Raw genomic sequence first — 22,704 nt, 5'->3', positions numbered from 1 at the left:
TTTGCCCCCAAAGTGGATAACCTCACATTTATCCACATTATACTGCATCTGCCATGCATTTGCCCACTCACCTAACCTGTCCAAGTCACCCTGCAGCCTCTTAGCATCCTCCTCACAGCTCTCACTGCCATCCAGCTTAATGTCATCTGCAAACTAGGAGATATTACACTCAATTCCTTCATCTAAATCATTGATGTATATTGTAAATAGCTGGGGTGAAGGAGTGCATCAATAAAAATATTAGATACTCTTACGACCCATCAATGATCATTAAACCTCTTGCGGCACCGTGTGTGGGTTCTTCGGATGGTGTCGACATAGGAAACCTCCTCAGCTATGATGGCCCAAATTTTTCAAAAAACCGCTGGGAGGGATCTACTTGCACCCCTCCCCCTATTCAGTTCTGCCCATCTCCTTTCAACAGCCGCGACCAGGGCCTTATTTGCCTCACTGCTGAACTCTCCGGCTCTCTGCCTGCTACCATCTCCTTCCATCGTGAATCAAATCTAAAAATGGCTGATTCAGCCCTGGGTGTACTGCGCATCCGTGGGTGCTCTCTGCCAGTATTGGCGTGTGTGATCAATAGCTGACCAGAAGGGCGGAAAAAAGAAAAACATTTGCAGAAACAAAAACACACAATTCGCGCATGCGCAGAAGGTCCAATTTATTTTTTTTTGGATCGCAAATTTCGGCTCCGACGCACAAATTCTGTTGTGCAACGCCAGCTTTATCGCCAACGATCTTCATCATTAGGAACTTGGCAAGCTCTGGCAGTAACAGTAACCCAGTAGCAAAAATATTTTTAGCTGCGATTATTGCCCAAAAACAGGCGAAATCGCTAAAACCCGAAAATCTAGCCCTTTGTGTGTAATGAATAAAACAGTAACCATGTCTATCATTGAAAAAGACTGACAGGCCCAAATGAAAGAATGTAGATTTTTCAGAATGACTGACTACTTGTTGAAGTTTTCACTTATGAAAAAATCAGTTCCAGTAACTGGTAGGTGGAAGGGATTCCAAAACCTTGCAAAACCATCATTAAACATCAATCGTTAAGCATTCATTGTAAGCCAAAAGGGAGCCTTCAAATGTGAAGCTTCCCAGTCTGATATCATTTCTTTCATTGAACCATTTGTTGAAATCATATAATTTGAGGGTGAATGAGCCCACAGTAATTTAATTTACATCGTTCTAGACCAAGGGTGGGCAACCTTAAAGAAAACGTTGCCTTAACAAAGAGCCTCAAGTGTTTTTACAATACAGCTCAGGCCTATGGATCTCCATTGCAATTCTTTCTACAGATACATGCTCATTTATGTTCTTTGAGCAGTATAGTAAATCCTTTTTGCTGTATTTTCGAACAACTAAAGAGAAGAAAATTGTGCCTTCTGTAACTAACTTTTTTTATTCGTCTTGTATAGATTGCTCAGATCTTACAAATACATCTTGTGAAGAGTGTTTGGAAAATGTCAATGTAAGTATCACAATTTTATCATGATTTATGGAGAAATGTCTGAGTATTTAGTCGCCCTGTGAGGGGAAAATAATTCACTTCAGCTGTGTGAAACCCCACATTAGCACCAGATAACGGGGTATTCAACTTCTTCCAGACAAGTTCCAAACACGGTCATGTATATGGAACACAGTGTATTTAACAGCAACGATGTCAATAACTTAACATTCTTTTGCTCATCTCATAAAATTGACCACAGGATGGGCGGAGCTACACCTCCACTTTCCCACAGCCCAGGATTGTTGCACCGTGTATGTACCCTGAATAATGATGCTTGTTTCAACAGTTAATTTCAGTTCTCAAAATCAGATTTCCCAGACCACAAATAGCCACAGCAACTGGCAGGACATTAATTGGCTTTGAAGTGGCAAATATTTACAGTTGATATCTTATGCCAAGAATTTGATTTTGATTTCAAACATGGCAGTTTGACTTTCCTGCAGCAGCAATTTTCATGTGCTGTAATTACATTATATTATCTGTAAAAGTTGATTTCTTTGCAAATATTCTTTATCTTAAACTAGTACTCCTTTATCAATAGGAATGTTTTGAAAAAAGGAAATGCCCATTAATCACTGGCATTGATTTCACTGAACCTGTCAAATAGCCATCCGATTACCTATTTGACAGCTGGATTAGCTGTCAATGTCCAAAATAGTTGTCTGTTTACTTTTGAAGCACACAACTGAATGTAAGCAGCTGATTCTCATCAATCACAGTGATGCCAGAATTTAGTTGCAAGTTTGCAGGATTTTACCAGCTTCAAGGTATTTGGAAAAGCTTCAGCAGAACACCTGCTTTTATTCAGCCCTATTCATGTTTGCGAGGTGCACTTTATTTAGTTATTTAAAAAAAGTGATTTGACCACTATTTTAGCAACAATTTTGTGGCTGTCCTCATTTAAGACACACAAGAGCAGAAAATCCCATCATTACCTATCAAAAGTTTCTATTCTGATCGACTTAAAACCCAGCCGTGCAAGCATCTTGTAATAGACAAATGTAAATTAATTTAGTACCCGAAGTGAGGTTGCAAAATTAGGGCTGGATTTTTGGCTTTTGAGATTTTGGGGTGGTAATGGTGGCGGGGCGGTCCTGATACCACCTGGAAAAAGTTTGCGTCCTCATCTGCAAAATTCGTCAAAAAATTAGGTTCCATGATCGGGGGCGCAAAATCAGGCATTACACAAGGAAGTTTTTGCGCCCTAGCCGAAAATTGTGACGTTAAATAAGTCAGAATAATGTGCAGAACAAGGTTGTACAGATGCCCTGATTTTTGTTGATTACGCTTGTAAATACAGGTTGAGCCTCCCTTATCCAGAACCCTCGGAACCTGGCCTGTTCTGGATAAGGGATTTTTCCGGATGAAGGGTGGTCACATTAAATTGGATGGTACAGGTACTGAGCAAGGGGATATTGGGGCTGGAAATGGCAGTGGGGGGAGGATCGCGGGGTCGGCAGCAAGGAAGGACTTCAATTTGTTCATGTCGAAGTTCTGCGCATGCGCCACCTGGTGGCCAGGAATGTTTCTGGATAAGGGAGTTCTGGATAAGGGAGGTTCAATCTGTAGTTTCGTTGATTTAATGCACTTCATTGTTGTTCAGTGCCCTGCAACATAATGTTGTCTATTGTATGGTTTCCTTTTGTTACTTTGTTGCAGTAAAATGTCTGTTTAATCCTTTGCCATTGGTGTCTTATGCATCATTCCAATGTTCACCAGAGATGTGCCTTTATGGGGACACATAGCATGTCCAGTATTAGCTCCATCCCTCATTTTCCTCCATTTCGGAGAACCGGTCCATTATGAGCTGATGACTTGCGACACTTGGACCGGCAGCATCTCCATGCTGCCTCGCCCGTGGATGGTGTGGCTATCCAATGGGGGCCTCGCCAGGCTCCTCTTCGTCGTCGTCCTCCTCCTGAGGTGGGTCTGCAGTCTCCAGTGGCAATGCCTGGCCCCTCATGATGGCCAAGCTGTGCAACATACAGCACACCACAATGAATTCAGAAACCTGTTGATGGGAGTATTGAAGGCTTCCTCTATCAGTCTGCCTGTAGGAGATGGCATATTTCTGCCAGCACTTCCTTTCGGAAGCGCAGCCTTCTCTCACACTGCTCCGCAGAGAGCTTGAGGTATGAGCGTTGGTGCCTGTAAACCCGTGGGGGGGTAAGTCCTCCTCGCCAGACATCTTCAGCCTTTCCTCATCTGAGGCCTGACATGGTCAAGAGCCTTTCTTGTATCGCCGCCTAGCAATAGCAGGGAGGATGATACGCTGGCGAACTAGTAATGCCCCCATTAAATTCTTTCAGTGAAGATGTAAGGACACTGAAATGGCAGATAAAAGTACCACTTTCAAGTCAGAACTTCATGCAGTGTGCTGTGCGCAAATGTTGCAGTCAATGTGGCCTGCGATGTAGGTGCCTCCTCCTTCAAATTACATACGCCGTAAATATCGCCTTCTGGACCATGGGAACGTCTGGTTTTTCAGGCGTTTATTGGGGCGGGCGTATTATGGGACATTGGGGCCTAATTTTGCATCCAGGGCGCGAGCGGAGCATTGCACAACGATTGATGTTGTGATCTCACTGAAAGTAGAGGGTGGGACGGTAAGTTTTTGCGCCACCACAACCCCTTAACTGAATTTGCTGACTGGGCGGTAAAAGCTGGACGCTTGTCGTTATGCCTAAAAACATCCATTATCACCCCTCCGGGGCGCTACCAGAGACATGAGAACCAAAAATCCAGCCCTTGGAATCAATATAAATGGATTTGGGGAAGTTTTGAGCTGTGGGTGTGCATTTTAGGAATATTGTTAGTACTACCCAAGCACTCTCCTTTTAGAATCTTTAAACATCTCCATTCATCTGTATTAGCCTTTTATCTCTTAACAGATCAGATTTGAAAGAACCTAGAGTTGATGCATTCTATTGCGGCTTTCAGTAGAACACACCTGTTGCCCAAAACTTCAGATGAACTTGAACAATGGTGTTCAAACATTTTTTCCTTAAAATTCTTACCCTTATTTTCAAATCCCTCCATGGGCCTCGCCCCTCCCTAGCCCAAACCTCCTCCAGTCATACGACCCTCCAAGTTCTACACACCGCCAATTCTGGTGTCTTGCGCATGCCCAATTTTCAAACCTCCACCGTTGGAGGCCTTGCTTTCAGCTGCTGAGCCCTATGCTCTGGAATTCTGTCTCTACCTCTCTCTCCTTTAAAACCTACCTCTTTGACTACGTGTGTGAGAAGTGTATCCGCCTCCAGCTCCTGACGGACCGCGTTGCGGAATTGGAGCTGAGGGTGAATTCACTCTGGAGCATCCACGATGCTGAGAATGACGTGAGTAGCACGTGTAGCGAGTTGGTCTTACCGCAGGAGAAGGATCCACAGCCAGATAGGGAATGGAAGACCAGCAGGAAGAGTAGTGCAAGGAAGGTAGTGCAGGGGACCCCTGTGGTCATCCCCCTGCAAAACAGATACATTGCTTTGAGTGCTGTTGAGGGGGATGACTCATCAGGGGAGGGCAGCAGCAGCCAAGTTCATGGCACCGTGGCTGGCTCTGTTGCACAGGAGGGCAGGAAAAAGAGTGGGAGAGCGATAGTGATAGGGGATTCAATCATAAGGGTAATAGATAGGCGTTTCTTCGGGCGCAACCGAGACTCCAGGATGGTATGTTGCCTTCCTGGTGCAAGGGTCAAGGATGTTTCCGAGCGGGTGCAGGACATTCTAAAAAGGGAGGGAGAACAGCCAGTTGTCGTGGTGCATATTGGTACCAACGACATAGGTAAAAAAAGGGATGAGGTCCTACGAGACGAATTTAAGGAGCTAGGAGCTAAATTAAAAAGTAGGACCTCAAAAGTAGTAATCTCGGGATTGCTACCAGTGCCACGTGCTAGTCAGAGTAGAAATCGCAGGATAGCACAGATGAATACGTGGCTTGAGCAGTGGTGCAGCAGGGAGGGATTCAAATTCCTGGAACATTGGAACAGGTTCTGGGGGAGGTGGGACCAGTACAAACCGGACGGTCTGCACCTGGGCAGGACCGGAACCAATGTCCTGGAGGAGTGTTTGCTACTGCTGTTGGGGAGGAGTTAAACTAATATGGCAGGGGGATGGGAACCAATGCAGGGAGACAGGGAAACAAAAAGGAGACAAAAACAAAAGACAGAAAGGAGATGAGTAAAAGTGGAGGGCAGAGAAACCCAAGGCAAGAAACAAAAAGGGCCACTGAATATAAAGGGGCTGCAGGAGGTGTAAAAACTAAAAATCATGGTTTAAAAACTAGGATGAAAACACTCTACCTAAATGCACGCAGCATTCGAAATAAAGTAAATGAGTTGACTGCACAAATCATTACAAATGGGTATAATTTGGTGGCCATTACAGTAACATGGTTGCAGGGTGGCCAAGACTGGTAATTAAACATACAGGGGTATCTGACGATTCAGAAAGATAGACAAGAAGGGAAAGGAGGTGGGGTAGCTCTGTTAATAAAGGATGATATCAGGGCAGTTGTGAGGGATGATATTGGCTCCAATGAACAAAATGTTGAATCATTGTGGGTGGAGATTAAAGATATTAAGGCGAAAAAATCACTGGTGGGCGTAGTTTATAGGCCCCAAATAATAACTTCATGGTGGGGAGGGCAATAATCAAGGGAATAATGGAGGCATGTGAAAAAGGAACGGCAGTAGTCATGGGGGATTTTAACCTACATATCGATTGGTCAAATCAAATCGCACGGGGTAGCCTGGAGGAGGAATTCATAGAATGCATACGGGATTGTTTCTTAGAACAGTATGTTACAGAACCTACAAGGGAGCAAGCCATCTTAGATCTGGTCCTGTGTAATGAAACAGGAAAAATAAACGATCTCCTCGTAAAAGATCCTCTCGGAATGCGTGATCACAGTATGGTTGAATTTGTAATACAGATTGAGGGTGAGGAAGTTGTGTCAGAAATGAGCGTACTATGCTTAAACAAAGGGGACTACAGTGGGATGAGGGCAGAGTTGGCTAAAGTAGACTGGAAACAAAGACTAAACGGTGGCACAATTGAGGAACAGTGGAGGACTTTTAAGGAGCTCTTTCATAGTGCGCAACAAAAATATATTCCAGTGAAAAAGAAGGGCGGCAAGAGAAGGGATAACCAGCCGTGGATAACCAAGGAAATAAAGGAGAGTATCAAATCAAAGACCAATGCATATAAGGTGGCCAAGGTTAGTGGGACACTAGAGGATTGGGAAAATTTTAAGCAACAGCAAAGAATGACTAAAAAAGCAATAAAAAAAGGAAAGATAGATTACGAAGGTAAACTTGCGCAAAACATAAAAACAGATAGTAAAAGCTTTGACAGATATATAAAACGGAAAAGAGTGACTAAAGTAAATGTTAGTCCCTGAGAAGATGAGAAGAGGATTTAACAATGGGAAATGTGGAAATGGCTGAGACCTTAAACAATTATTTTGCTTCGGTCTTCACAGTGGAAGACACAAAAACCATGCCAAAAATTGCAGCCCACAGGAATCTGGGAGGGGAGGACCTTGAGACAATCACTATCACTAGGGGGGTAGTGCTGGACAGGCTAATGGGATTCAAGGTAGACAAGTCCCCTGGTCCTGATGAAATGCATCCCAGGGTATTAAAAGAGATGGCGAAGTTATAGCAGATGCATTCGTTATAATCTACCAAAATTCTCTGGACTCTGGGGAGGTATCAGCGGATTGGAAAGCAGCTAATGTAACACCTCTGTTTAAAAAAGGGGGCAGGCAAAAGGCAGGTAACTATCGGCCGGTTAGTTTAACATCTATAGTGGGGAAAATGCTTGAAACTATCATTAAGGAAGAAATAGCGGGACATCTAGATAGGAATAGTGAAATCAAGCAGACGCAGCATGGATTCATGAAGGGGAAATCATGTTTAACTAATTTACTGGAATTCTTTGAGGATATAACGAGCATGGTGGATAGAGGTGTACCGATGGATGTGGTGTATTTAGATTTCCAAAAGGCATTCGATAAGGTGCCACACAAAAGGTTACTGCAGAAGATAGAGGTACGCGGCGTCAGAGGAAATGTATTAGCATGGATAGAGAATTGGCTGGCGAACAGAAAGCAGAGAGTCGGGATAAATGGGTCCTTTTCGGGTTGGAAATCGGTGGTTAGTGGTGTGCCACAGGGATCGGTGCTGGGACCACAACTGTTTACAATATACATAGATGACCTGGAAGCGGGGACAGAGTGTAGTGCAACAAAATTTGCAGATGACACTTAGATTAGTGGGAAAGCGGGTTGTGTAGAGGACACAGAGAGGTTGCAAAGAGATTTGGATAGGTTAAGCGAATGGGCTAAGGTTTGGCAGATGGAATACAATGTCGGAAAGTGTGAGGTCATCCACCTTGGGGAAAAAAAACAGTAAAAGGGAATATTATTTGAAAGGGGAGAAATTACAACATGCTGAGGTGCAGAGGGACCTGGGGGTTCTTGTGCATGAAACTCTTTTTGGTATCCCAAAAGGTTAGTTTGCAGGTGCAGCAGGTAATCAGGAAGGCGAATGGAATGTTGGCCTTCATTGCGAGAGGGATGGAGTACAAAAGCAGGGAGGTCCTGCTGCAACTGTATAGGGTATTGGTAAGGCCGCACCTGGAGTACTGCGTGCAGTTTTAGTCACCTTACTTAAGGAAGGATATACTAGCTTTGGAAGGGGTACAGAGACGATTCACTAGGCTGATTCCGGATTGGGTCTTTACTCGTTGGAGTTCAGAAGGATGAGGGGTGATCTTATAGAAACATTTAAAATCATGAAAGGGATAGACAAGATAGAGGCAGAGAGGTTGTTTCCACTGGTAGGGGAGACTAGAACTAAGGGGCACAGCCTCAAAATACGGAGGAGCCAATTTAAAACCGAGTTGAGAAGGAATTTCTTCTCCCAGAGGGTTGTGAATCTGTGGAATTCTCTGCCCAAGGAAGCAGTTGAGGTTAGCTCATTGAATGTGGTCAAGTCACAGATAGATAGATTTTTAACCAATAAGGGAATTAAGGGTTACGGGGAGAGGGCGGGTAAGTGGAGCTGAGTCCACGGCCAGATCAGCCATGATCTTATTGAATGGCGGAGCAGGCTCGAGGGGCTAGATGGCCTACTCCTGTTCCTAATTCTTATGTTCTCAGCTTTTGGTTACCTGTCCTAATATCTGCCTATGTGGCTCAGTGCCAAATTTTGTTTGATTACACCCCTTGGGATGTTTCACTGTGTTAAAGGTGCAATACAAATGTAAGTTGTTTTTGTGGGTCACACAGGTGTATATCATGGAGTATCAAGGACTGTATGTAAAGTTTAAACCCATGTTTCCATTGACTTGCATATATCTCAAGTTTCTTGTACTTGGAACAGCCCTTTCCTAACCTTCAGGCCCCACAAAACTCAAACATGACAAACCAGCAAATAAATAAACATATAAATGTAAATAAGACTGGGTACCTTGGGCTTTCAGAGTCAAACTGTTCGGGCTTGGGGCCACAGTTTCGTCACCTCTGAACTAGTATACTATTGTTTTTAACACTTCTTTGTTGGGATATGTAAATGAGATTGTTCTTTACAGAATAAATCATTTTAGTAAATCTTAAAATTGTGCAATTCAGGAAAATAAAATTTGGACTGTATTAGAGCACATTCTTTGATTTTATTTTAAGCCTTTACACCATAAATTTCGTCACAATTTCAAATTTAGGATTCCAAACTGACCAGGTAATATATCATAGAAAGGATAGAAAATTGAACACAAAATAAAAGTACTGCATTAATTCTGAAACTAATTTTGAGCTGTGTAATGCTAGTTCTTTCTTAACTTAAAAACAGCGCTAGATTTTCAGTACCTGTATATAGTTTTGAAACGGTGATTTGAATTTGAGGCACAGTTCTAAGTAGGTTTGTGCTGCAGAATGAAGTTCAAACAAAGATTGTGCTCATTAAAAAAAAAAATCTCTGCATTTTGCTGGCCATTATTGTGAGCATTTTGGTTAAATTTAACACACACTTTCAACTCTTGTTTTTCAGTGTCTCTGGTGTTTTGTTGACCAGCGTTGCATGAAGTACCCCATTCAAAGTATAATTCCTCCTAGTTCAACATGTCCTTTGTACCAAGCTCGTTGGGGAGTTTGCTGGGGTAAGAGTATAACATACATTTTGCACTAAAGATCCAAATACTTGGTAAGAATTTAAAATATGTGCAATTCCTATTTAAAAGTGGAATGGTATTTATATTGTAGACCTGGCGTTCCTGGATTAGATGTAATGATTGTTCCAGTCTCTGTCCAACACCATCTGAAGTGTAATCAGACTGAATGTAGATACATACATGTATGCTATGGATTTATCCCGATTTGAACTGGTTATTTGGAAACCTAAACACTAGCAGATGGAGGTGTTTTGTGCCCTATTCTGAATTGGTTGGCAGCTTCCAAGTTAGTGTGCTTTGGCTCAGGATTTTTATCTTGTTAAGGGTTGCCCGAATGTGGGCATTGTTGGCAAGGCCAGTATTTATTGCCCACCCTAACTGCCCTGAGAAGGTGGTGGTGGACTGCCTTCTTGAACTGCTGCAGTCCATGTGGCAAGGGTGCTGTCGCAATGCTGCTTGTGGATGAAAAAGTAGCTTGCTGGCCACTTCAGAGGGCCGTTAAGAAAGAACCACATTGTGGAACTGGAGTCACATACAGACCAGACAAGATAAGGATGGCATGTTTCCTCCCCTAAAGGATAATGGGAAACCAGTTGGGGTTTTATGACAATTTGGTAGCTACATAGTCACTTTTACTGATGCCAGTATTTTTTTATGTACAAATTTATAAAACTGAATTCAAATTCTCAAACTGCCATGTTCTCTGGATTAATTAATCGAGCATATACATTACCAGCAATGTTCCCGCTAATTATTTTTGGGTGCACGGCCCATTCAAATTATGCATATTCACATTTTTCTATTTAGAAGCGGCAAGCAGCCTTCGCGGGACCTCCAGACCGGGATCATTGAATACTGGTTCAGTAATGTAACTACTGAACGACTATTCAGATTATCAGTGTTCCTTTTTTTAGTAAATATTTTGTCAATACTATGATGTACCATTCCTTTAAATTTGGATTTATATTTTCTACTGTACACAATTATATATGTACATGATGTAATGTGGAAGTTGCATTAGATATTTTTGCAGAGCTTTTAATGTTAGAAAACTGGAATAGGATTTTGCAGATAATGAGCATTAAATTAAAGGAGAGGAAATGTTATGGTGGAGTTGTTTGGACACTGACATTTCAACTCAGGAGTCTGGGTTCAAATCAAGGCCGGAATAATCGGGTGTAAAACTCCTCTATCTGTTGGCGTTGAGGATTCCAAATAACCAGTTCATATTGGGATATGTCTGCAGCATACATGTATCTATCCACATTTAGGGATAGGTTTCCCTCCCCGCGCCTCTTCCTCCCCACTGCCTCTTAACCCCCCCCCCCCACTTCCCTCTTCTTACCCGGCCACATCTCTCCATCTACCCGACCCCCCTGCTGCTTCCTCCTTTTCCCCCGCCCCGTTTACACGCAGCTCAGGCAGGGTGGGCTCATTACATGAACTTACCAGCTGGTGACCTGCTTCTCCTTTGCCGTCATTTAAATCAGTCAATTAAAAATTTGCATGCTCCAGGGAGCTGTAGTGACTGATGGAAGTGACTGCTTGAGCACAGGAAGTTTGGAATGGCTGATTTCACTGGCTGCAAAAGACAAGCAGGCTGCCAGATGCCATATTCTGGCAACAAGCCTGCTCAGCTGAAGGCTAAGATAATTATCTCCGATAGGGGCAGCATGCAGTATTCTTTACTCCACCTCAAAGTTGGTGCCTATGTTGGTATCTTTGTTCGGAGACAGATGTATGAATATGATTAGATTGTATATAGATATTAGGCTCACTTCATTCAGTAAACATAATCAAATATTGACAATTAGAACATCCATCCAGCTTATTCCTCAATTCTCTGTGGTATGATTGGAACTGTGCATATGCACTATCTCCTCCTCAAGATTGATACAAGATCCTTCATTTAGCTGAATGAGGAGTGTAACCTGGTGACTTAGCCTACCATGCACACAGCATTACAGATTGTGTTAGAAGTGTAAGGGGAAAAAGTGCAGGTGATCTCATTCTGTAGTGCAGTGAAATAGGAGTGAAGTTTAAGGGTTCAGAGGGAATCTTCAGTTTACAGGCAGCAATCTAAGATCTTGGGCATACAGCAGGATGCCCGATAAATGCCAGTACTGTAGCTAAGTAGCAATGTATTGAGATACTTTTGTTTCTAAAGCTTGTCTGCTCAGTAAAATAATCATATTTTTGCTTTCAGTGCTATTTAAAGTTTTAAATCTTGCCTCATAAAGATATTCATAGTTTGATCATTTCTACTAATCAACACCTTTCTGACTGGGTGGTGATAGAAATACAATTGAGTGGAAAAATTCTGTGAGCATTCATATTTATTCTCAACCACCTAAAAACCATATGGCATTTCAAAGCACTGCTGCTTCCTGATGCATACAGATTGGCTTAAAAACACTTGAGGAACAATGTCCACATTGACCATGTAGATTGGTCTTGAAGAATTTTGACATCAATCTCCTACGTACTGTTTGGAAGTAATACAGCAGCAAACGTACTCACGTGCGTTTTGTGACCAGGCTCAAAGGAAGATGAAAGGTTTTATTCTCCTCCCACTTATGTATCTTTTAATACAAACTGTACATATGGAAGGTTCAGACAATGGCACAGCCCAGACTCTGGCTGGAATGAAAACTGTAGTAAGAGGGAATTAGCTTGTGCAATCAGCCAAATGGCACTGGCAAGCCATTTGAATAGAGAAGAAATTATGCTGCTCAGGACCAGCAGGCAGCTTTAAAATAAACTGATGCATTGTTCTTGTATTTTTTTACCTTTTTGGAGTATCTATTTAATCCAGCAGCAAGTATACAACAGTAAAATGATTTTTGTAGAATCTTTTTATTAATAAATATGGGAATGCACTGGGTGGCAGCACTGCACTATATAAAATCAAGCCTGCAGTCTTGGAAATGTTTTTTCCATTACAGTCTCTGTTCGCTGCTCTTAACCTCTACAAAAAAGGTTTCTGAAGCTTTTAATGATCTGGTGTCTAACTGAATAGACTCAATTGAATCCCTTTGGGTCAGAACAGAGGGCAAACAAAAAATGTCAATATTTTCAGCTTGATGGACATGTTTTTAAATGTGAGAAAACTGCATAAATGTTAGGTTGTTTGAAGAAGCTTTCTTTTTAGTGTGGACCTGACTTTAAAATAAAAATGGGCCAATGAAATAATTCTCCAAGTTTCATTCTATATTTCAAAATTAAAATTTTAATCTAATATACTTACAAACTGGTCTTGCTCATTTCCATGGTATTCGATAGCCAGATAAAGGAACAGACATTGAATTTATCAGGTGGGTCAGGAGAAGGTGACAGACCTTCAAGTGCACCATATAATATGACAAAAATAAGCAGAAAATGCTAGAAGCACAGAGCACCTGAAAGTAAAAGATAAATTAATATTTCATTGATCATTTCAGCTGCATTTTATGATTTTTATTTGATATCCACAATGGATTTTTTTTTTAACCTATACAAATTGACAAACTAGCAAAGATGGAACTTATAATCGCTTGTATGTGGAGCACTGCAGAGCAGTGAGGATCCTTGACCCCACCCAACTCAGCCCATTCAGTTTGGGGATGTGGTGAGCATAGCTCAGGTATTTCAGACAGAGAGGAGAAAATTGGTGGTATAGTCATCCTGAGGCCACCTTTTGTGTCTTCTAACAGTTGATTCAGAGGATTGTTGGGAGAGACCAGGGAGCAGATTGACCGGGCATTATCTCAGAAGTGAAAGATGTGTATTATTGCACAATGTATTTTTTAAAAAGAAAAAAATTCCACCCCCTCAAAGACTCTTAAGTGTTTTTTAACTGTAGTAACTTTCAAGAAATAAAGGAATTTTTTTGGTGCTTGTGCTCCAGATTTAGCCATGATCTGGTAATACTACATTTTGTGCTTTTGGAACCACTGTCACGAATTCAGGACAAGTCACACATTCTGCAATGCTTCTGTGGATGGGACACAAAGACCTGTGGAGGAATATTATAAATAAAGCTGCAAGTAAATCTCAACTCGTTTTGCATATTTAAGACACAGTTTTGGTTTCACATTTTTGCTCAGTATTTTAAAAGTGCAACAAAGCAGATTCAGGAATTCTGTCCTTTTTCTCTTCTCACTCCACACAGACTTCTGTAACCTGTGATAAGCATTTATTGTAAGTTGGTTTCTTTTCCCTAGTTTATGGTTACAAACAGGAAGCAAAATGCTGTGGTGAAATGTTTATTGGTTTACCTCTCTCTTAAAATCAATCACTGAAAATAAATCCATTAGGTCCATTCTAAAAAGGCTAAATATGGAACTCTAAATATCTGGTAATGGAAGAAACTGCTGTTTTGGCTGTCCAGTTTGGACTGTCTGATTGTGCAGATTATTTTCCTTCTGGCTTAATGTTTAAACTGTTAAGAGTCTCCTGGCCATATTAAAATGAAGGAGATGGAGAAAGCAGACGTACACATAGCAACATGCAGAGTAGATATTTCTCCTGCCCTCCCCATGGCTGTGTGCGTTGGTTTGTTTCCAGTCTGCCCCTCTCCTTTCCCCCCGCTACAATATTCCAGTTCTATGTCTGAACATAAATAGAGTGAGAGTTCATGAGAATCCTACTGAATTTGATGGCAAGCACAGCCAAAACCAAAGTAGGATCAACTTGATTCTATTGAAGTCAGTAAAGAAAATAAAGTCAGTAGCAGATATTATAATGGTAAGCATGATCAAGTACTGTAGGAAAAAAATTGCTGGAGCCTCTGTGGTGATCAAAATGGTTAATAATGACTAAGGTGCTGAGTTACACTCCTCTTTAATTCTGCTAATCTTTATTTTTCTGCAGTGAACTTTGAATCCTTGATCATTGCAATGTCTATAGTTGGGGGACTCGTTCTGTTTTTGATGTGCTGCTGCTGTTGCTGTTGCAAGAAGAAAATATGTTGCTGTTGCAGGAAGAAATCCCACGGGTAATTGTCTTAGAAATATTCTGAGCATGTACTATAGTCTAGTCTGTCAATGACAGCTCTCAAATGACAGGACTCATTTAAGAACAGTAAGCTGGAGCACACACACCTACATATTGTACGCACCCACTATTCGGGTGGGGGGGTGGAGGCTTAAACAGTGGGAGGTGGAGGAGGGGAGAGAGGGAGGGGAAGGAAGGAATGAATGAATCCTGTCCGCCATCTTGCAATCTATTTAAAGAATAGATGATGGGTGGAGAAAGCACAGGAGATCCAGCAGCTGGCCGACAACCCGTACGAATGAGGATTCTTCACCACAGTTAAGTCCACCTACTGCTCAAGCACCCAAGGCCCCACCCCATTGCTGGCCAAGAGCAGGGAGACACTTGTTAAGGGCATCGAGGCAGTCGGGGCCTGCTGGAAGGAGCACTTCGAAGGTTTCCTTAATTGAGACTCTGCCTTTGACACGTGTCCTCGAGTCCATTTCGCAGCATGCTACCTGCCACCATCTCAGCAAATCCCCAGCCCTGCACAAGGTAGAAAAGGCCATCCATCAGCTCAAGAACAAGACACCACCAGACGCAAATGGAATCCCCGCTGAGGCACTAAAGTATGGCGGAGAAGCACTATTGGCACGAATGCATGACCTCATCTCTCTTATCTGGAAGGAGGAGAGTATGCCGGGAGATCTGAGATACCATAATCGACACCATCTTCAAAAAAGGGGACAAGTCCGACTGCGGCAACTACAGAGGAATCTCCCTGTTGGCCACTGGGAAAGTCATTGCTAGAATCCTCCTCAACCGTCTTCTCCCTGTGGCTGAAGAGTTCCTCCAAGAGTTACACTGCGGATTCCATCCACTAAGGGGTTCAACGGACATGATCTTCACTGCGTGACAACTACAAGAGAAATGCCGGGAACAGCACCAACACTTGAACATGGCCATCTTTGACCTCACAAAGGCCTTTGACACTGTCAACCGTGAGGGACATGGAGCGAGCTTCTTCCTCCATTTCGGCTGCCCCCAAAAGTTTGGCACCATCCTCTGCCTGCTCCATGACCACATGCAAGCCGTGATCCTGACCAACGGATCCACCACAGACCCAATCCACGTCCGGACCAGGGTCAAGCAGGGCTGCGCCAACGCTCTTCTCAATCTTCGCTGCCATGCTCCCATCTCACGCTCAACAAGTTCCCTGCTGGAGTGGAACTAAACTATAGAACCAATGGAAACCTGTTCAACCTTTGCCGTCTCCAGGCTAGATCCAAGGTCATCCCATCCTCTGTCATCGAACTACACTACGTAGACGATGCTTACGTCTGCGCATATTCAGAGGCCGAATTCCAAGCCATCGTCAACATCTTCACCGAGGCATACAAAAGCATGCGCCTTACACTAAATATCCACAAGACAAAGATCCTTCACCAACCTGACCCCGCCTCACAGCACTGCCCACCCTGGTCATCAAAATCCATGGCGAGGCCTTGGATAAAGTGGACCATTTTCCATACCTTGGGAGCCTACAATCAGCAAGGGCAGACATTGACGATGAGGTGCAACAACACCTCCAGTGTGCCAGCGCAGCCTTCGGTCGCCTGAGGAAGAGAGTGTTTGAAGACCAGGACCTCAAATCTGGCACCAAGCTTATGGTCTACAGGGCTGAAGTGATACCTGTCCTTCTGTATGACTCAGACGTGGACCGTATACAGTAGACACAAATCGCTGGAGAAATACCACCAGCGTTGTCTCTGCAAGATCCTGCAAATACCCTGGGAGGACAGATGCACCAACGTCAGTCAGTGTTCTCGATCAGGCCAACATCCCTAGCATCGAAGCACTGACCACACTCCATTGGACAGGCCACATCGTCCGCATGCCCGACACAAGACTCTCAAAGCAAGCGCTCTACTCGGAACTCCTACATGGCAAGCGAGCCCCTGGTGGGCAGAGGAAACGTTTCAAGAACACCCTCAAAGCCTCCTTGATAAAGTACAACATTCCCACCGGCACCTGGGAATCCCTGGCCCAAGACCGCCCTAAGTTGAGGAAGAGCATCCAGAAGGGCGCTGAGCACTTCGACTCTCGTCACAGAGCATGCAAAAACCAAACGCAGAAGCAGAAGGAGCGTGCGGCAAACCAGACACCCCACCCACCCTTTCCTTCAACCACTGTCTGTCCTACCTGTGACACAGACTGTAATTCCCGTATTGGACTGTACAGTCACCTAAGAACTCACTTAGAGTGGAAGCAAGTCTTCCTTGATTTCGAGAAACTGCCTATGACGATGATGATGACATATTGTATTTTTTTTTAAATACATTAAGCCAATGGGCAGCATCTGAATTTATTTTTCAGGCTAAACAACTTTGAAAGACACTGGATGATGTCAGTCTTATGAACTATATCATGCTAAGTGAAACTCCTGATGACTTATTTTTTCATAATAGGATTATATCCACACCATGTAACAATCTTCCCAAGCTCAGGCCTCCTGTTACAAAACTGAAATTGAGTTTATAAGCCTGCTAAATAGTCAACTTTTGTGAAGGATGCTTACTGAAAAGTCTAATTTTATCAGATATGCCAGAAACGTACGGTTCAATATTTGTGTTGTTTGAAATGTTGCAAAAGCAGAAGATTCTGTGAATATACTTTTTGGAGTCGATAATGTTAGTAAATAACCAGTTGAACAGTTTTCACTCTGTGCTGACTTAATTGCATGTCCAATACAGCATGAGAGTAGCACAAAAATGTACTACCGAAATCCATAGAGCAATATGGTGTTGGTCCAGTGGTGCAGCACATTACTGAGATTTTGTACAAATTACCGAGCTCAGTTGAGCCTAAAATGAGCAGTTAAGTGGTCTCTTGAGTTCCTTTGCTAACAGGTTGAAAGCTGAGCTATCTGGGGCCAGTTCTAAGACAGATTAGTATTCGAGCTCTTACCAATCCTCAATCAAGTGTAGTAATTCAAATGGGAGACTTGATACTCAGACAGTAAACGGGTAAGTGAAAGACTTGAATAAAATTGCCCCCTCACCAGAGCTGTGGTCCAGCAAATTGGTTCTAGATTTTCAATTGTTTTTGATTTTTCTCCCCCTTTTGTCAGTTGCTGTAACTTGCTCCATTTGATTATTTTCTGCCCTCTTTCATCTCGCTCTAGTTTCCCAAACCGGCTCAAATGGCAAGAACAATGCATTCTTTAAATGCAATTTGCCTGCCACCTCTTGGCAAAGATCTTGTCAGCTTTCCTCAGATTTATTTTAATAGCTATTTGTCTTAATTGAAGAAAACCAAGAAGGCTCTGTAGTGCAACCTTGTTTCAGAAGTGGAGCAGACCCTACCATGAAACATTGCCTGCCTCCAGTCCTGCTGCCGCTAAAATCCTATTTGCCTTTTGTCACCAGTAGACTCGATTTTGCCGATGCACTTCTTGTCAGCCCATCACAATTTGCAACTTGTCCAAAACTCCACTGTATTGGCCCAGAAATCCCGGTCAGCTGCTTCCCGTGAGCGATCGGGTAAAAACTTCAAAAAGATGCGCACTTACTTGAAGCTGCTGCACCCACGAGAGTTTCTGGTCCTGAGGGCTGGAGCTGCAGTCATATGGCTCTGGGCAGCCAATCAAGGTAAAGTATGTTCTCATTCATAATAATGGGAACTGTTGGAGTTCCCATTATTATGAATGAGAACCCCCCACACCCAAAATACTAATAAAAAAAATAGAAAAAATACACTACATTTTTATTTTAAATTAGTTATTTATGTATTATAAAAAGTATATATTTCTGATTTTTTAAAAAAGTTTTTAAAATTATGGTTTAAAATAAACTTACCATAGTGGGGAGGGTTTTAACAAAATGTGTTTTTATAATTTTATTTTAAAATGTTTGTGTATTTTAAAACTCTTATTCCTGTAAAAATAGGCTATGCGCCTGCTTTTATCATGCGCAAGAGTTTTCAGGACATTTGCTTGGCAAGATATGGGTAAATACCGCAATCTTGCCCTTGCAAATATCCTGGCTGCCAAGATACGGAAGATCTGTCAAGTTTCAGCTTGACAGATCGGAAAAGCAGGTTTTCAGCGCATGCACATTGCGCATGCGCATGTGATGCCTTCCCGGATCCGTGTACACTCAGTAGACCCAGGAGGCCAGAATTTCTGCCCCATTATCTTTTCCTCACTAAATCCTACTCTCCATCACCACAGTCATCACATAGCTTATTGGCTTCCCCAAAGCATCCAGTTCAGAATCCTTATTCTCAATTACAATTCCCTCCATGGCCTCCCCTCCCTCCCTCTGTAACCTGCTTCAATTCACTCCCTTAATCCTTCTAGTTCTGGCCTCCTTTGCATTCACTTTGAGACAGAGCCTTCAACCATCTTAGCCCAACATTCTGAATACTTTCCCTCCACCCACTCTGTCTTGCTATCCCTCTCCCTATCTTCAATATCTCCTCAGTATCTATCTCCTGGATCTTAATTGTCACCACTTCTAACCACTGCTCGTTGTCCATTTTTTGCCTTCTCTGTAAAGTGGTCTGGGATGTTTCATTATGTTAAATGTGCAACTTGTTGAAAGCAGGTAAGTAAGTATATATGATGGTGGGGTTTTGATAGAGTATATAGGGAGAAACTGTTTCCCCTAGTATAGGAGGGTCACTAACCATAGGACTCCAATTTAAGGTAATTGGCAAAAGAACCGGAGGCGAGATAAGGAGAAGTTTACACAGCGAGTTGTTAGGATTTGGAATGTACTGCCTGAAAGGATAGTGGGAGCAGATTCAATAGTAACTTTCAAAAGGGAATTGTGTATATTATATATACTTGAAGGGGGGCCGGGGGCAGGGCAGGGGAGGGAGGGGGAGGACTATAGGGAATGAGCAGCGTAGTGGGAATATATGAATAGCTCTTTCAAAAAGTTGGCACAGGCACGATGGGTTGAATGGCCTGCTCCTGTGCTATATGATTCTATGATACACAGGTTATGAGCAGCTTTGTCAAACCTCTTGATACACTCCACTTTTTTGACACATTTCATCAAACCTTAAATTTATCTTAAAACATTGAGAAATAACAAAAAAATGGATAGAGAGCTCTTAGTCTGAACATTGCAGCCTTGTTTGTTTTGTCTACAGCCATTTAAAATTAAGTAGCAAAAATGGGTACATTATACTAAAATGAGTACTCGCAATGGATTTTGCCTACAATAATGATCGCAAGCATAATTAAAAATGTAAATTGTTTACCTATTTATGTGTCATAGTCTTGACCAAGAAGAAGCGAGACTAGCCAGGCAGCAAGAGGAGAGAAAGCAACGCAGTGAGGAAAGGTAAGTGAGGTTACAATTGAACATTGAATTGTTAAATTTATTTAATTAGTGGATTTCCGGTGATGTTGCAGACAGTAATTGAGAATATTCTTTTTCTTGCTCTTTCTCTCATTTGCTCTTGCTGTCTCCAGTCTCTTGTTGTTGTTTCTCTTTTTTCTTTTTCTCCCTATCCTTTTCGGGTGCTGGGGTGACATGGTGCTGTAGGGAAAGGAGCTATGATCATCAGCAGGCTGAATTTCGGGTGGAGGTTGTTAGGAAAGTCTAGCTCTTGGCAGCTCCTCTCTCATTCCCTCCCTCAGTTACTCATCTTAACCCCCCCACCAATTTATTTCTATTATGTCCCCTACTCCTTCACCTTCCCACAACCTCCAACCCTGCCGTCCACCACCTCATTACCCCACAACTTCCTTTTCTAGCTATCCATATCTACCCATCCCCCTTGCTCTGCTGTTGCTTGCCTCACCCTTGCATCCTCAATGCCACTTGCTCCCTTGCCTGTGAGAGGCAAGTGGTCCCCTATATTCCTTTCTTATTTGTTGCCCTCAGGGTTTGATTGCTTTCAAAATTTATCTTCTTTTGTTTGTATTAAATTAGAATGATAAAAGACATTCTCTCCCTCTCCTATACACACATGCGTGCGCACACACAATTTTAACCTCCTATGCCCATCGTGAATAGGGCATGGCATGCAAGAGGCCTCTGGAGCGGTGGCGAGCTTTTGCTAAATGTGGGGTCAGGAGGAGCATTCAGGTAATTAAATGTGAAAATTGACCTTTTAGGTCGCAGGTGGTTCCAAAGACTGGCTTTACTGAGTCCAGCTGGTGCCAGCGCAGGCTCCGGCTCCCTCAGGTCAAACCAATCTTGAATGAATTGGGAGTCTCAAACATCTGTTAGGCCCTTATTTGCATATGCAAAGGAACGAACGCCTGTTTCAGGCCTGGGTAAAGGATGTCTCTTTTCTTTGCTTTCCTAATATGACAGGTGGTGCACTTCTGTCCGGAAATGTGTACGTGTTTTCTGCTCCCCATACTGGAGGGTCTAGTAGGCCAATTAATACCTTAAAAATGGGCTGAGTGGCTGAATTTATGTCTATTAAATCAAATTTAATGGAAAAATCCTTCACATTATTGTGAAATATATATTTTTGAATTTTTGTTTAAACCTTATCTTGGACATTTAAAGTTTCAGTTACAAAAAATCTGGTAGATTAAAAATTTGCAAGTGAAAGAAACTACAAAATAGGAGCTATTGTATGACACGGTTGTGGCACCTTAAACAGCGAAAACTCATCGCAGCACCACCTACAGGCATAATGGCTGTTATTGGCATCACCTATGTTGACGTAGAACTAAATGAAACTCATGGCCCATATACCAAATTTGATAGTAGATTTCTGTCTGTTATCCATTGAGCTTACAGGTTGAATAAACAGCATTTGAATTTTTTCCCTCCAGAATAATTATTTGTCTGTATTGAAGACAAGACAGCAGTTGACTTTAGATAATGTTTTATTTAATCCTTTGGCAGTTCATTATTCATATAAGGGCCATCTGTAATACTGAGTCATCAATTTTGGTATATGGGGGTACTAAATTAAGAAAATTACTCTCCTTTACAGTCCACATTTTTTTTTAAAGTTCAGATATTCTTTATGCAGTCAACTGTCTAGCCCAGCTGGCCTCTTGGATTCGCCTCTTCTTCTGGACTTGACTCATGTTAACCCCCCACCAATTTATTCCTATTATGTCCCCTACTCCTTCACCTTCCCACAACTTCCAACCCTGTGTGCGTGTATTTTCTGAAAAATATATTTTCTCAATGTGCTTTCAGTGACTTATTCGCACAGCTTCCTTGGAGGTGGGGGGAAGGAGGGGGAGGGGAGATATAAAACTGACTGCCAAGTGAAATACTATTTATATAGCCGTGTTAGAAGAAGAATGTTGTGATGCCTTCCAGGGACTTTGTTTTCCCTGTTAGTAACTTGGGGGTCAAGTTTCGGGCCATGCCCGAACAGCGCAGCCCCGCGAGCCATGCCTGATTTCCGCACTCAAAACCGCGCCTAAAACTTACCTCTGTATTCTCCCCACTGCTGGAACGTTCCAGGCCCTTGGCACAGTACAGCACAAGCTGTGGGAGGGCGGAGCCAGGTCCTTGCGCTGAAAACAGTGCCGGGACCTCTACACATGCGCACTACAGTGGGCGCGCATGTGTAGTAGCTCCAGGCCGTCGAGGCTGTGCGTGGGGGCCCGAAGCACGCCGCCCCAGCCCTGGCCGAATGGGCTCACTGGGGCGGCGAAGATCAGACTCGGGCCTCCCTCCTCTTCATCTTCCGTTCCGCCGCGCTCTCTCCTGCCCCCCCCCCATCCCCCGTTCAACTCTCGCTCCGCTCCAGCTCTCCCGTTCAACTTCGGCACTCTCAGGCGCCCCCCCCCCCCCCCCTCTCCCCGTTCAGCCATTCCCCCTCTCGCCATGTCGTTGGCCGGGCCCATTCAGCCTCTCCCCCTCCTCTCCTTCCCTCCCCCCCCCTTTCTCTCCCTTCCCTCCCCCCCTCCTCTCCTTCCCTCCCTCCCCTCCTCTCCTTCCCCTCCCCCCCCCTCCTCTCCTTCCCTCCCCCCTCCTCTCCTTCCCTCCCCCCTCCTCTCCTTCCCTCCCCCCCTCCTCTCCTTCCCTCCACCCCCTCCTCTCCTTCCCTCACCCCCCCTCTCCTACCCTC

At 43.3% G+C, this 22,704-nt stretch overlaps 1 protein-coding gene across 1 annotated transcript; it reads left to right on the top strand.

Annotated features, from left to right (window-relative positions):
- Positions 1–1,330: 1,330 nt before the first annotated feature.
- Positions 1,331–19,991, top strand: LOC139246994 (pituitary tumor-transforming gene 1 protein-interacting protein-like; the record flags this gene model as incomplete). The annotated part of the gene is made up of 4 exons (XM_070871460.1): positions 1,331–1,474; positions 9,564–9,672; positions 14,536–14,659; positions 19,926–19,991. Coding segments are annotated over 4 exons (443 nt in total), but the record flags the coding sequence as incomplete, so codon positions are not given.
- Between the last annotated feature and the right edge of the window lie 2,713 nt (positions 19,992–22,704).

This window comes from Pristiophorus japonicus, unplaced genomic scaffold (genome assembly GCF_044704955.1).
Source record: "Pristiophorus japonicus isolate sPriJap1 unplaced genomic scaffold, sPriJap1.hap1 HAP1_SCAFFOLD_2483, whole genome shotgun sequence".
Lineage (NCBI taxonomy): Eukaryota > Metazoa > Chordata > Chondrichthyes > Pristiophoridae > Pristiophorus > Pristiophorus japonicus.
This window is presented reverse-complemented; position numbering and strand designations above follow the sequence as displayed.